The sequence below is a fragment of the Tauraco erythrolophus genome, chromosome 14 (assembly GCF_009769465.1).
Source record: "Tauraco erythrolophus isolate bTauEry1 chromosome 14, bTauEry1.pri, whole genome shotgun sequence".
Classification (NCBI taxonomy): Eukaryota; Metazoa; Chordata; class Aves; order Musophagiformes; family Musophagidae; genus Tauraco; species Tauraco erythrolophus.
The window spans coordinates 19,834,052-19,850,416 of NC_141478.1; the positions used below are offsets into that span (position 1 = coordinate 19,834,052).

Here is a 16,365-nt window from a genome sequence, read left to right on the forward strand (position 1 = left end):
GGGCTACGTGTATACGTGTTCTGCAGGATTCTGGGGCGAGCCTGGATCATGGCATGTTTTCGGCTGTGCAGTTGGGAAGTTGAGATTGAGGAACTGAGCAGGGTTTTTCTTCACTATTTCATAGCAATACACAGACCTGGTACTGGTTTGTTGGGCCTGCAGCCTTTTGTTTGTGAGGCTTAAACCTACCTGCAGTAGGGAAATTATTTGTGTGTCTTTTTTTTTCCTAAGTGGTTTGTTTGTTTGTTTGTTTGTTTTGGAGTCTTTTTGAGGTAATTGGAAATCTTTAAACAAAGTATTTCAGATGGGGATTAATTCTTTTGTCATTTAATAAAACAGAAAAGTGCTTCATGTGCTGATTTGGGTTTTTTTCTTTTTTAGAGAAATCATGTTATTGAAAACAGAGATTCCTCACATTTGTGAGGAATTTTAATTTCCTGAAAAAAAACCCCACATTTTCCATCAAAATATTTCAGTTAAAAAACTGTGCCAGGTCTCTGGAGTATCCTTCTGAAAAGACAGGGAAAAAAAATCAGTGGAAAAAGAGTGACTATCAACAGATAAATATTTGGTTCTGCTCTAAGGTTCTTACTCAAGTAAAATTCTTCCTGAGATGAGAAATGAGAGCAAATTTCAGCCTATAGGAGCTAGAATCCTGCCTACTATAGATCTGGGAGTTAAATTAAACTCCCAGATCTATACATTTTCCAGGAGTGAACACATTTTATACATACCTCAAGTAACCGACTTGTTCGTTTTATGGAGTGAGTCTAACGAGTGAAGAATGGTTGTGAATGTACCATGAAGCTGGCTCAGCAAACATTTTCCTATAATTAAAATACATCTGGCTCTGTTTTGAGTGGGAAATCACAGACCTCTGAATGTTTTGAGTATTTCCTTATGCACAACAGCAGCAGAAAAACTCCATACGCCTTATCCTGTCAAATTCTGTTCCTCTTAATCATGTGGATAAATCAGCTGTAATATGGAACTTTCGTCTAGCATCTTTGACCTGAAACCAAGGGATTCAAAGCAAAGACAATGGAAATGGTCATGGAAAGTCTGAGAGGCACAGAGTGGCCCTCAAATCTTTAGGACACTGGTGTTAATTTAAGTAAGTGTGAAATAGCTTGATGTGCTTCTCTATAAAAGCTTGTGAGCGCCATGGGCAGTGCTCCTTCTGATGCTGTAGGAACACCTTCCAGTTCCACAGCTATATCCTCCAACTGCCATAAGTGCCACAGAGCAACGAGGGAGCACGCGGCTGTGACTGGGGAACGGTATAGACGTTGTGTAGGTATTTGTCCTTCACCCCCTGTAAGGGGCAGACTTGGGATCAGAGGGCAGTGGCAGCTTCCTCACAACAGTCTCCTGCCCTGGAAAGGGCTGTGCTCCCTGGCATCTCTTTGGGCTGGTGGTCATCCAGATTAGCAGGCTTGGGGCAGGTTCACTGGTGTGCGGACCCGCCGGGCTGGGAGGCCTGTGCGTGCGGGGAGCTCGGGGGCGAGGGTGTGACGGACTGCTGTGCCTCAGCCCTGCCATGGTGGGGACCAGTCCAGAGGGAGCCCGGAGAGGCTGCTCTTACTTGAATTGTCCTCTCCCTTCCTTGCCTGCCTCTGAGGCCTTTCATCAAGTCCTTAATGTCCATCCCAGCTGTGGGACAAGTGACAATTGGGCTCTCCTTCCCGGCAAGCCCCAGGAGGCAGCTGACAGGCTGCAAGGCAGACGGGCAGCAAATGATGGATGGAGGACTGGAAGGATGGATGGATGGATGGATGGATGGATGGATGGATGGACGGACGGATGGCGGGGCCGTGGCTGGGAGGGGGCCGGCCGTCTGGCGGGCTGGTGCTGGCCCCAGGGGAAGGGGAGGGGGCCCGGGTGGGTGTGACCCGCTCTCCCAGCCGCCGCCGCGGCCCGCCCCGCTCACAAGGTGCCTGAGCCGGAGAGGGAGAGGGAGCAGCAGCGCCGCGTCCCCGCCGCCGTCCGCAGCGCCCGCCCCGCAATGCCCAACTTCGCCGGCACTTGGAAGATGAGGAGCAGCGAGAATTTCGACGAGCTCCTCAAGGCGCTGGGTGAGCGCGGGGGAGCCCGGCGCCGGGAAGCGGGCAGCCCGGGGCCGTGTCCCGCGGGAGGGGGACTCGGGGGGCTGCGCCGGAGCTGCGCTCCGCTGCCTCCGGAGCCGGGCACCCGGGATCGCTCCGTGCGGGGTAGAGCTGCGAGCCCTGCCCGGGAGGGGCGATCGCAGGCGCGGCGCGGGCACAGCCTCACCTGCCAGCGCCGGTGGTCCCGCCGCGGCGACCCGGGCTGCCGCTGGCCCGGCGGTTCCTGCCGCGCTCTGCCCCGGGGATCCGTGCGAGACCCCGCGTTTGCCGGCTGGGCAGAGCGTGCCGGAGGGCCGCAGCTCCGTGCCGCGGCGGACTGCGCCGAGCCCCGCTGCAGGGCTACGCGCCGTGCCCCGGGGCCGCGCCGCCGCTGCGGGCGCCGCCGGCCTCTCGCCCCGCTCCGATCCGCGTGGTGCCGGGCGAGCTCAGCTTCGGGCTCGGCTGGCGACTTCAAGCTCTGCTTCCTCCCCGCTTCGGCCAGGTGTCAATGCCATGCTCAGGAAGGTGGCGGTGGCTGCTGCCTCCAAACCCCACGTGGAGATCCGCCAGGATGGGGACCAGTTCTACATCAAAACTTCCACCACTGTCCGCACCACTGAGATCAACTTCAAAATCGGGGAGAGCTTTGAGGAGGAGACGGTGGATGGACGAAAGTGCAGGGTAGGAGGAGAGCGGGGGCGTGTGTGAGTGTGTTTGTGTGTGTGTTACCAGGTTCTTTTTAGTTGGTACAAACACATCTGCCGCCGGTGTCCCCAGACAGTGGTATTGCTGCCCTCCATCCTCATCTTCCCAGAAGCACTCTTTGGGGGTTCTTGGTGGTTGCCGGTCCTCTTGTCCGTCATCCAACGTTCTCCCTCTTGCAGGGTAAAACTGAAATCTGAAGGCAACAGAGCATGGCAGGTCCCAAAGGCAGAGTTCAAACTCTTGACTGGCAGAGTTTTGTCCAGCTCTTTTTGCTTCCCTCTCCCCGGAAGACCTCAGCTGCAGTGAAAGCTCTCCCCAGCCTCTGTCCTTGATGGGAACATGGGCAACAGTGGAGCCAGAGAGACCTCAAAAGTCAGGATTTGTTGCACAAACCTGACAGCACATTTCTCCTAAACTGAATTAGCTGCGTTCATAAGCAGGACCACAGGCTGTTGGTAGTTTGGGGCTGAAATCCTCTTTCATTCCCTTGCAAATGTATGTCTCTGGTTTGCTCATCAGGTAAGTCTTTATCAGTGTAAGAGAGACTTTCAGCTAGTGTTATACCAGCCATAGTTACACCGTCTCCTTGTGCGGAAGTGCATTGGAGGGTGTTTGACTCGAGTGTTTTGGGCTTGATTCTGTGTGTGAGCCCCTGCTCCTCTAACTTTGTAACCACTTCTATGGCCGTGGAGAGGGCTTTACGTTGGCAGCATCTGACGCCAGCTTCTTGCTGGTGTAGATGCACGGGATCTGGCTTATTGGAGAGCTGGGCTGTGATCATAGCTGTCTTTTGAAAAAGCTATCAAAGGCGTGGATTCCTTATCCTTTCCTCAGGCACTTACTCTCACACTTAAAAAGAGAAGTATATATAAAACTCTTATAAAGGAGGTATGGATAGAGACTATCTGAATCTAGTCCCAAATGAGAATACAGTTTTAAAAGTATCCTATGACGGTGAAATAATCTACTTTCCGAAATATCTCTGCTAATTCTTGGGCCAGCTTCTGAGACCATTTGCACCACTAAAAATTCAGAAATTACTAGCTCCAGTACAATTGCTTGTGAATTTAAATTTGTGAAAAGGGAGGCAGATTCTGGGAGTTAGTGAACATTTAGAACATCCACTTGGTCTCTAGGATGAGTTATTGTATATTTAACAGTTTGTTCAGGAGATGTTGCTGGCTTTGTTAATTTATCTTGTTCGGCAAAGGTAGTATTTTAGTGTCTTCATGCATAATGCATGTACAATAAATGTGACCTGCTTTCTAGAGAAGGATTTATTGCTGCAGATGGAAAAACAATAATTACGGCTGGAAGCTATGAAAGTTGGTAAAATCCGAAAGAAATGTTTTTTGTGAAGTAGTAAATTTTTTCCATATGTTGTGAAATTATTTATAGTCCAGTCTCAGGAGTAAGTTGTACTGCTGTGTGTATATAACCAAGATGTGGCCACAGAGCAGAAACTGACAGATAATAAAATAATGCTTCGGAATGTAATTTGCAATATCTGGCAAAATTGCTGACTGATGATAGATTTTGGTACACTTTATGAGGTGGAGGGTTTCGTTCTGCCAACTAACTTGATCCATTGTTCATACAGACAAAGAGGGAGTCATACGTAGTTATACTGCAAGGCATAGCTTCTATAACTGCCAGTTGAGATGCTTGTTGGTTTAAAACACCTATTGTTTTGAAAAAATATTTATAAAGTAAGCAGCTATTTTTAAATCTAAGTTGTTTTTTTTTTCCCTTGGAAAGTCTGGGAAGTGTTAACTTGAATTTATGCATACATAAATGTCCACGTCCGTGTGTATGTATGTAATCACAGACTAATGACTGTCTGCCGTGCGCTAGTTACAAAGCGATTACTCGCACATTCGTTACAGGGCACCCTTCTGCACAGCTGTTCCATTGCACTGTAGAATAATAGTTCAGTGCGAAAATGAAAAGCAACAGAGTCGGGCTTGCCCGCTTGTGAAAGCTAAACAAAATCCCATGGTGGGTTTTTTTTTATTTTTGAGTGGTTTCGTAGTTATTATTGAAATGCTTTGAAAAATGCCCAAGGGTGTTTGAATCTCCAGACCCACAACCTTAAAAAAGTAATATAGCAAGTACTAGAATTCTAACAAAGTTGCTTTAATTTAGTTGTGATTTATTCTAGTTTGTTAGCACATTAAGTGTTTAATGTACAGTTGACTTGGCACAATGCCAAATAGCATGAAAGGTTGTAAGTGGCAAATACAACATTATTCATGACCACAACATGATATATACAATTCTTGATGATTTTACACTAAGGGGACTCTGTTGCGATAAATAACACGTCGGATCAAACCACATGTGTACAAAGATGCTTGGGAATATAGACACTACGTTATTCCATGTTTCTCAATTATACTTTTCAACATCAACCATTTTATGAAAACTAGGCGTCTTTTTAATTTAGAAACAAATGCAGATTTACACTGAAAAGACACGTTTACAATTACTTGGTTGTCAATATATACCTATTTCAACAATGCCCCCTCAGACCTTAATTTTGATTTCAGTGCTTTCTGCTGATGTCTTTTTCCGTTTGCCTTTATCTGTCTATGTGTTGGTCCTTTACTACAACAATGATTCTCAGTACTGCCCATTGTTGTCTCTCTGCCTCATGCTGCTGGGGAATATAATTAATGTTATTCCTAATGGTTTTCTTGCCTGCAGAGTTTGGCCACTTGGGAGAATGAAAACAAGATCTATTGCAAACAAACTCTTATTGAGGGAGATGGCCCCAAAACATACTGGACTCGAGAATTAGCTAACGATGAGCTGATTTTGGTAAGAACCTTGAACCCACCCAATACACACACAGTATTTTGTTACCATGTAGTATGACTTACTATTTTTCCTTACTTAAATCCATCTGGAAAACTACCATTTTCATGATTCTCTACAGTACAATTCATACATCATTTTTTTCCCTTTCTTTTTAAATGTGGTGGTTTTTTTTTTAAGGACAAATGAAGACATATGCAGCTTCTCACTTGCATTTTATTGCTATAACATTTGCCATACTTTTACTGGTAAAATAATCATAAGTGGGTCACTTCTGCTGTGTAAATTCACAACACCACCAAAGAATTTGCTTGATTTATTGCAGGTTTTCTCTGGTGAAAGTGAGATCAAGGCATTTGACCTCATTTCTGGAAAACCCTTTTTATGTATGTGCATAATATGTTGCTTCTTATCCACAATCACGTGGTATATAGCAGGAAAGATGTGGCATGTTGTTAGCATGCTCTAATCTCATTCTGTTTATGAAGAACATATAATTCCTCCCCATCTCTGCCACCTTCCCCAATTCCTTCATCACCTCTGAATCCAGTTTAGAATTGCCTTCATGAATTTCTCAGAAATACACTGACTTTCATGTTTGCTGCCAGCCAGCATCCCCCCATTCCTGTGTGACCTTCCATATGGCAGCAGGGTTACTGTAGGCATTCTGAGCAGCATCTCTGCAACTGCCTCACCATTTACACCATGAATCTTGTGCAGTTTACTTATTTATATTGTACTTACTTCTGTTAGAGTTGAGTTCTCTGCACTGAGCCTTTCCTTAGCAGCCCCTTTACATTGATGGAACAATATCCAGAACTGGATAAAGACGCAGTTTCTCTGAGTTACCAGTAGCACAGTTCAGCTTGAGTTCAGAATCATTTTATTGTACATGTTCTTACTAGTGAATTCTGGATAAATAGTTGATTGGACTGTTATGCCTGAACAGTTTGGGCAAGGAAGACAGGCCTCTGGAGAGACAGGTAAGAAAACTTCAAAGCAGAGAGGTTTTGTTTCAGACTATCACACTGACTAAACCTCTGCACTTCAAAAAACAAACAGCCTCCTCAATGTTTCTTTAAAGCAGTTGGAGCTCTGTTTTTAAGATGGCATCTGAAACAAAAACAGAACTCAAACCTAACCAAGTATACACAAAAGGCTTTTAAGGTGTTAATATTATTCCAGACATCTTGGAACTGTTCATCCACCCCTTATGAGGAGGTATATGCTGTTAGTGGAATCACACTGGTTTCTATCGAATGAATACTCCAATTCTGGATAATTTCTTTTGATTCAACCACTGGAATTCTTTATATTATCAAAAACCTTTATGAGGCAAAGAACTTTGATCTCTGTTTCACGTCTTTATATATAATGCAGTGGACAAAATACATTCTCAACTATAAGTTTTCCAATTTTCTAATAATACATTTCTGTAGTTTATTATTTAAGCAACAACTAGTGAGGCAGCTGTTAAACAAGCAAGGCAAGCAAGCCAGTCATATTACAATTGCCTCCTGCCATCAGCAATGTGAATTTACCCTGCTGGGGAAGACAAATAAGGTTTGTTAAGAAACCAGAGCAATTCAAAGATTATAAAGCCTTCTAACCTTTTTCTTGTATAATGCAGTCTGTTGAGCTTTTTCTGAATTAATTGTTTTTCAAATTAGGATATAAATTAGAAAAACTTCCTTCTTAATAAAATATTTTCATTTGTAGGAATTCAATCACAACTTGTGATAAGTTGTTTTACTGGTTAATTTCCTTGCTCTTAAAATATACACATAATTTCTAATCTGTATATGTCTCGATTCAACTTCTGCTCATTACATGTTGTGTTTAAAAGAACCTAAATAATATGCCTGAAGTTTGCTATTGCAAATATTTCTCTTAACAACACTGATCAAGCCACCTCTTGGAAGAACCTTCTCGTTAGGCTAAACCATAGGGAGACCTTGAGCCCACCAATATAAAGCAAGCTTTCCTTGAATCATTCTTTCAACACTTCTATAACCCCCTCCGATTTATCCATTTCCTTTCTAAACTATGAAAACCGGAACTGGACCTACTGTTTTGCTAGTGATCACACTAGCACCTGATGCAGTGGTGACTTCATCTCCCTACTCTTATCTGAAATTATTCTGGTTTATATGCAGAGGTTTTGTTAACTCTTCTTTGGGAACTCATCGTGATCCCAAGTAATTTTCCTGGTTTCTGATTCCCCAGACTGATCCCCTTCCCCACAAGCTGGGACTGTCTTCGTTGGTTGCAATGTACGATTTTACTGTGGCTATTATGAAACCATAGCGTTTGCTTCCAAGTAATTCAGATCATTCTCTCTGTCTTTTACTATCTAAAATTATATGCAATTCCATTCTCCTAACCTTTTCTGGAGCATAATGGCCCCTTGTTTTATTAAATATTAGGACATTACTTGGTCCTCAGGACAAAGATTTTCAAGCCTCTCATGACATTTGGTGGGACTGAATGTACCAATCTTTGAAATACATGGGTAAACATGTTCAAAATCTTCTGTCACCCTAGAGCTCAGCAATGAGGTGTTTCTAGGAGCAGTGGTGGTGAGTCTGAGGTCTCTAGTCCTTTGGAGAAGTTAAGATGGCCAAAATTAACCTTTCTGGGAGGCAGCAGAGGGTTCTGCTGTTTGGAGGAAGACAGAGGAGGGTAAGGGAAACTACATTTTCTTGTCTGTGGCCCCTAATTTTAGAACCCCAGAATATTCCCTCCAGACCATTATTTGGGCTTTAAAAGCTAAACTACCTGAAGGGGTTGGCTGAGGGGTGTTCCTCAACTACAACAGGGAACAAAGTAGGAATAGGAGCTCTTAGTGAGAAGACTCTGTGATCCCTTTTGATCTCCTGCCTCTCAACTGTGTTTGTGTTTTTCGTCAGTCCAGTGAAGAAAGATTCAACTGGGATTATTTTATCTTATGCTTGGAAATTTTCCTTGGATCTGAGTCTGTAACCCCCCATTTACATCTTACTTCTTCAAAACTAAGATCACAATGAGAAGAAGCAGTCTTTCTTTATCTTCTCCTTTCTTTCTTCCATCCTCCCAGCTTTGTTAGGGTTCTTTAGGACCTGAAATTTGTTCTCATTCAGTTTTGCTGCCCATATCACTTCAAACATCTTCAGCTTCTCAAACCTCCCTACTTACCCGTGAAATATTTTTGGTTCCTTTACTCTTTCTGATGATTTTTGGTAAGCTTTCCCTGTTTCCATTCTGGCAGAGTGCCTTAAATAAGCAGAAGGAAACCACATTCTTGTGAACTTCTATATGTCTGCAGCTGGGATGCTGTCTTTATGGGGCAGAGCCTGTGATGTAGCAGTTTAGGAACTCTGTAAAGCTAATACTTCTCACAGTCTCTGCTCCAGTTTCTCTATCCAAAGGAATCTTTCAAGAAGTCTTGAAAGTCGTCTTCTTAGCTATTACATGCATTTGCAGAAGAAGTCAAGAAAACTCATACCCCATTTGGAAAAAGTTGCAGGAAGGAATCTAAACTGTGTTAGAGTGAGACATGAAGGGAAGAAAGGCTTGGGGCAACAGGCAGGGGGTAAGAAATGAGTTTTACTCTGCTAATACTGGCTGCATAAATGTTGGAGCTTTGCCACATAATTTTGATCTAATATGCTGCAGTGCTTAGGGGGTCCATTTGATTATGACATTTTCCTGGTGGAAGGATATATTTTTCTCCCTGACACAGCATGTTAAATAAAATGCATTTATTATCACATATAATTAAAAAAAAAAATCAATGTTGAATTGTCATGACTACCACAGAGCTAAAATAGAAACCATATTACTGAATAATTATCAATCTTTCTTGCATCCTGGCAGAAGAATTCCTTACGTTCTTCAAAGATATTCCCTTGGAGCAAAATGATGGTCTTCCATGTCACATCATGTCCTCTGGTACACAGATGTTGGGAACAAACTGTTTAGTTAGCAGAGGTTTTCTTTACCTTTATGTACCAGTTAAGTTTGCCTTTAGTTCTTAGCTCCTTGCAGCACGGAGAATGAGATTACTCTTATGAGTAGCAGAAATAATATTTGGCTCATACAATGGCAGATGTAGGTCTAAAGTCCTGTTAGAAAATGAGTCCTCTCAGCTGAGTGAGGGAAGAAGAATCAAGCTGTGCTTTACAAAACAGGTGCCGTGAACGTGTTAGAACACTGAAGCTACTTTCATCAGTGCTGTTTATTCTAGTCTCATCTGATGCGCTTGCTGGGATTTGAGTGTGGCCGTTCTAGAAGTACTGAACAGTGTAGATAAAAAACTTAAATGGAATATGGGAGTGAAGGAGGGTGAAAAAGATAGATCCCCATCGATGTCTGTATTTGTTTGTCTTGACTGTATCTTTAGTTTATATTGGATTGTACTTTAAGAGTGTAATGCATACAGAGAGTCACAATATCTGTATTTACCACTCCACATTCATAAACTACACTTGGATTATCACTTGAGCAATCAAGATCAGAATATAACACAAAAATACATATTTATTTGTCTGAAAATTAAGATCTGGGATTAAGGCTATTCTAATACCCTTTTTCTTCTCTTTCCTTTTATAATGTTTTTGCTGTTGCTGTGTGTTTTTGTCAGGGACATTAACGAGCTATCAATCACTTGTGTAAGTCAGAAGAACAAAAGGTCGTCTCTTTACAAAGTTAAAGTTGCTGCTTCCAAATGTTAGCTATTCGAATGAGAAAAATTTATATTCAAACTTTATCTTCATTACTGCTTTCATGGCTGCTCATGCCTCTATAGATTTTAGTTTAATCTGTAACACACAAACATTTTAAAGTGGGTTATTACTAAAGAGGGGCTTTAAAAACAGCCTCAGACCACATTTTACACAGTTCACGTATCACACAGGGGTTCTCAGAATCAATTATAGCAAGGGTCAAAGATCAGAACATTAGGGGGGTTTCAAGCATGGTTTCTATTCTGCATTTCCTCCCCAGAAAAATCCTGCTGTAGTTGATTAAAACTGGTGAACTGTGGCGCCTAGATGAGTGAGTGAACATTTTCAAATTATATTACTGGCTTCTAAAATTAAACATAGTAGGTAAGAAGGGTCAGTGCAGATTTGGAAAGATACTTTGCATCCGAATGCTGAGATTTGCGATGATTATCGAACATCGAACTACCTAAGTGTTTAACCTTTCTATAGTTTTTGGAGAGTAATCTTAAATAAAATCAGTTACCAAAAGGAGAGTGTAGCCGTACTGAGGTCAGTGGGGGGTTTTGCTGCTGACCTCGTTAAAGCAGCCTTCATAAAAGTTCAGAAGCCTGCAATAATGCATATGTATGTGTTGCATGGACCTAATGCTTTAATTTACTATTTGACATGAGCAGATTTACAAGGGGGCTTAGGGATCTGCAGCCCCTGCTCACTAGTACAGCCTGGCCTGGGTTGCATCCCGAACACAGAAGCAGAGAAAGAAGCCAAATCCATTTGCGTCTTGGACGCATCTGATCCTGTATATAGCCTCTTATAATGTCAGTGGTAGCTTAGATGTTTGCTGCGTACTGGCTTTCGAGCCTACTACTGGGAGATACCATTGTCTCATGTTCTTACCTCTGCCATTCATTTGCTGCATGACTCTGAGCAGTTCTCAAACACAAATACCAGCATTTAGGCATCTTGATGAATGACCTGATTTTGCATGGTCCTGTTGATTGATATCTTGCAGAAAGTGAGGTTGTGTATTGAGTGATATGCTGTTAATATCCAAATTTGAAGGTGAGGGCTGCACCTTCTGTGAATATGGGCCCATAATGATCAATCTCTTTCATAAAACATTATGGGAGTCAGGAGGAGAAAGGAAATATGCAATATGCCTTTATTGTGAAGATTGATATCTTTATTCTGGAAAATATGGAAGCTTGCATGCGGACAAAGCTTTTTCTGAGGATTCATTTAAGTAACATCTTCTCTTCTCCATTTGTTTGCTGATGTATTCTGTCCTCCTTTTGTAAGTTGCCTCTGCAGGCTGGTCAGTATTGAGCAGATAACAGGGCATTTTTGTGTACGCTGGCAGAAGTGATCTTTCCGAGGTGATTGTTTCAGTGACGGTCTTCCTAATTATACTGTGTGCTCCGCTTATCACAAAGGCTTCTCAGCCAATGTTTATAAAGAAAGACTTCAAAAAGCAGATTTACTCATACAGTAATATATTACTGCCCTGTAATTCTCTTTTAATCTCTAATGATGTCAGTGGTCATCAGATTTTGAGTGAACTGAGAGAGATCAATTTATTGGATTATCGCCCTGTGCAGGGCTTTGTTTGCAGTGTGCTTTTGGACTCTTAGCTACAGATTATGACAAGCTAAGAGAACAAAACAATTCTGTAATTTGCAGTCATTGCACATTTAAAATCCTACTTTAGATTTAGATAGAAGCCTTGCCTTGTAGCATTTTGTAAGATAGGTGGGACCTTTGCAAGCCGATGAGAAGGTGGTGTTTGAAAATCCTGCATCTTTTCATTAGATTTGAATTGCAGTTTGGTAGTGTTGCACTTTTTTTCAGTTGTCCTGGTGAAACTTCACCACCAAACAGACAGGATTGCTCCATCTCTTTCTTTTTATTGGGAAGTTCTACTCCTTTGGGTCATGGAACTCTTTAAATTAGTCTGCTTGTTCTGACAGGAGCTATCACTTCTTCCCAATCTCGAAGTAGAACCATAGACACTAAACTGCTTCATCCTACTCCTGAATACAAAGATTTAAGTGTGAAGAATAGAGGAGTAACAGCCTTTTGATTCGGATCTTCCCCTGAGCTTCGGCCCAGCTGTACATTAGACGTTTCTGTGAGCAACCACAAGAAAAGGAATGCAGCAAGTTTGAGCACTTTCCTCTTTGCTTTGTTTAGCAACATTTAGTGGAGCTTTATCAACAATGCTAGTAAGTTACAATAAGATAAGGAAACACTTTTTACATGAGTCCACATTTAAACCGTGTACATAACCATGACACTCAAAGCCATTTATTTATGTGCTTCAGTATGGAATTAGGTCGCTAATCATCTGAATGGGTGAAAGGTATAAAATCTAAGTGCTAAAAAATGCAGCTTATACCTGAAACAGGTCAGAGGCCACATAACCTAAGGTGGGTCTTCAAGGAAAGGATGCCTGGTTGTTCGAGAAGTGCCTAGTGGCTATGGGGTACTCCAGAGTAATTGTAATTAGGCTTTGCATGAATTTTATCTCTTTATGATCTAAATCTAAAGATATGATTTTGTTAAATTATAGTGATTTTCCAGACTGTGAGACTAGTGTGTTTCAGAGAATGACAGTCCTTTTGTATAACAACCAACTAAGGCTACTATGTAGTGGTGCTGTGGGCAATAGAGAACTATCTGCATCTTTTAATGTTCATTTTCAGACACTTTCATGTGTAAGCTAAAAATGTATATAAAGATTGATATGATAAAGTCATTACAGGCATAAAAACAAAGCCTATGTCTCCAAAATACTAACAGACTTTTCTCCTCAATAAAGTGAACAAAACACATGCCAGAGTCAGTGTTAAGGCCAAGTCCTTTCAAAGACGTGTTGGCCAAAACAGACGTAGAAAGCATTAAAACAAATAAAGTCCAGCTGAATTTTCATAACACACTGGGGTAGGTCTTAATTATGTGTTCCAGTGAGACCTTGGCAGTTATTCCAGCCAGACATCCCACCTTGTTAGTGGTGAGCTCGAAACTGTCTGTCAGCGTAGCTGAACATGATTTTTTTTGCAGTCAGTATTTCCTCACTCTTGCACCCATTATTTCCTTCATGCTTAATTGCTTGCTTAGCTATTAGCCTGCCAGACCTGGAATTACATACACACACTGAGGTTTAGGCAGCTTTCTCGGCTGCCACAGTCCCTGTCTTCCCTAAATGTCCTGATAATCCGTACTACAATATTGCTGTGCTGGAACTGCCTTTTAAGTGCAGAACTACACAGCAGTTTAAAAAATGCAGGCTTTCAGGTGCCTGTCTGAAACCGTTTCAGTCAATGGTGTAAAATGGTGGAACATCATAGAATACCGACGCTGAAGTAGCTGGAAAATCAAGGTACTCTGAGGTACTGAATCTGGTGTAACAAATGGGATGATAATGGGACATAGTTTGTAGTAAGTCAGTGATTTTCACATGTGTAGTGATCAAACATTTGTGAAATCTCATAGATATTACGTTATGTGAAATGAGTTTGATCTCCACTACATTTTTCTCTGTTGTGTGTCCTCATTTCAGACCCTTATCATAGTTAACAAATTCACTGGTTAAGGTCACAGTATCCTGAAAGAAGGCTGTGACATTGCTGTCAACATTCCAGCTTGGGAGAGAGGGCTTTGGTATCCTAGCATCGTGTGTCAACATCTTGCAGCAGCATTATGTTTACAGGTTATGGGTGTATATTTTCCTGATCTTCAGCATCGCTCCACTGACCTCATTTCAACTACTCTCATTTATACCTGCAAATATCAAAGAATACCTTTTGAACACACCATCTGAATTCCACCCTTAGCATTTCCAGTTCAAAGTGCTGAAACTGTTTCTAAATATAGCAACAGTACATTCCAAATTACCTTTCTTTTCTCATGTTTATTTAGAAATGCCTGCCAAGAAACTATAGAAAAAAGAGAATTTCTGCATCATTTATCATTCTGACAAAATTCATCGTGCCTTGGAAAAAGGGTCACTTACATTGCATTCCTCCTCCAAAATGGCTCCTTTCTTTACTCTCATCTGTCAAAAGACAGAAAAATTTATTTCTGCTGTAGAGCTAGCTACTATAGTAAAAATAACATTAAAAAATGGTGCTAAATGTTTGCTGGTTCCATGTCTTCTGATTGATTTCTATTTCTTTTCCAGACCTTTGGTGCTGATGATGTTGTGTGCACAAGAATTTATGTAAGAGAGTAAAAACATCCATTTACTTGTCATCTGGGATAAAGTGGAGAACTGTGAAAATCCCCAGTATAATGAGTATCTGTGTGTGCTGTTACTAATGCGGTGTTGTATGTGACCGTGTGTGTTATATCTGGACCCATATCCTCTGTTAAGTGTATTTTGCTTTCATTTTTCATCGCAGACACTATTCCTTCCCACTTTTATGCCATCATTTTTCGTGTCTGCTTTGTATTTTGTAGTTGTCACTTGCTATGGTTTCATCAATTATTAAACTTATTGGGCATAACTCACAGCCGTTTTGGGGTGTTTTTAATAGAAAACCCGGCAGTGCTTTGCTTAGGACTGAAACAGTTTTTACCCTCTGTTGAGGGTCAATGTGGAGTTTCACTGCTGCTGGCTGCACTCTGCTGTCAGGAAACACCTCCTAGGGCAACACAACACGCAGGACAGCAATTGGATTGCACGGCCTTTTGCGGAGCTGCAGGCTGCTCTCGCAAACCCAGAGCACTGCTTCTTCCCTTCTTTCTGTCCTGACTCCTTGAGAGGGTTGTTGAGGAACAATTCCTGTATCCTGTGATTGCTGGGACTGTGATTCAGCACAACCAGACAGGACAAGGAGAGATCCTTACCCTCTTTCCTGCTGCGTCTCTGAAGAACGCCCAGACTTTCCCTGTTGAGATGCTCATTATCCAAGTACAAAACCCAGCTGTATCTACAGGACAAATAACATTGTGATCGTGACTAGTACTTATTGTCATCACACCCAAGCACCTCAGGCCTGATTGGAGAGCCAGCAGAATCTGACAGACTTAACTTTCTTGGGCCATAAAAAGATAAAGCTGAGGAAAGCTGCTTTTCTCCTACCTTCTCTCCTGTGACAGAGACAACTTCTGATGGCTTCACTCCCCCTCAGTGTTACAGCTCTCAGTTTTGGTGGCCCAATATATAATTCTTTGAAAAACTAGGTGTTTCACAAACCAGGGCCATAGTTCAAGAATGAAAGAAACACCAAATTTAATGTATTTATTCTGGCTCTGAGTTCTGGCCACAGCACTATCAAGTATTAGATTCAAGCTGAACAGTCATTCCTCTAATGAACCAGAAACTCTTCTGTTCTTCAGCCTTGGAAATATCTAGAGACTAAGACTAGGAGCACTGTTTATTTCAGTGCAACATCCAAGCTTATTTGACCAACTTTCAGCTTTGCAAGAATAATTTATCTGCTTTATGTCACCCAATCGTAGAAGATTTGTGAGAGGTTCAGTGTTAGCAGAATATGTGCCCTGTTCACTGGACTGTGCTTAATATTCAAAATGGGAAAATTGGTCCCAATCTTGATCGTCTTGGGACATCCATGGGAAACAAATTACTTGGTCTCTCCATTAAGTGCATAGATATGCAGAGGAATCCCCTTTGATAGGATTGTCAAACTGCTACGAAGAAATCAGCCACCTGTTCTCTATACTGCAGCATGAGCTACAGCTGCACAACAAGGAGAAACGTATGATGCTTTCTGTCTCCTCTACACTAACAGGTCACCATTTCTTTCTCTGCCATCAGCACTCAAGATACAATATTGCAGTTGAAAAGGGAGATCTTTTCCTGTCACACTCTAACCTTAAGCCAAACTCTGTTTCCAAGAGTTTGGTTCAGTTGATGCCAATTAAATACACTGCATGTTAGCTCACATTGAAGCACGGGCTGAATTTAGTTCATGGTGGTTTGGATGCAGCTGAAGCAATCCCCTGGTAAGAATGAAATCATAAGGGCAAATGACAGTGATCTATCTTTATTTTCTGCCTTCTTTTAAGATTCAAATTAAAATAGTTAGGTGTTT

At 42.0% G+C, this 16,365-nt stretch overlaps 1 protein-coding gene across 1 annotated transcript; it reads left to right on the forward strand.

Annotated features, from left to right (window-relative positions):
- The first annotated feature begins 1,864 nt into the window (after positions 1-1,864).
- CRABP1 (cellular retinoic acid binding protein 1) lies at positions 1,865-14,540 on the forward strand. Its single transcript, XM_086620407.1, has 4 exons — positions 1,865-2,075; positions 2,587-2,765; positions 5,496-5,609; positions 14,490-14,540. Exons 1-4 carry the CDS (start codon positions 2,006-2,008, stop codon positions 14,538-14,540), a joined length of 414 nt encoding a protein of 137 aa, XP_086476533.1. The 5' UTR covers positions 1,865-2,005.
- Positions 14,541-16,365: the final 1,825 nt, after the last annotated feature.

What these genes read in the sequence shown, in the direction of transcription:
- CRABP1 (XM_086620407.1), top strand. Translation starts at nt 2,006, where the DNA reads ATGCCCAACTTCGCCGGCACTTGGAAGATGAGGAGCAGCGAGAATTTC. An exon ending in TGGATGGACGAAAGTGCAGG is followed by an intron (nt 2,766 to 5,495) that starts GTAGGAGGAGAG and finishes TCTTGCCTGCAG; the next exon opens with AGTTTGGCCACTTGGGAGAA. An exon ending in CTAACGATGAGCTGATTTTG is followed by an intron (nt 5,610 to 14,489) that starts GTAAGAACCTTG and finishes TTTCTTTTCCAG; the next exon opens with ACCTTTGGTGCTGATGATGT.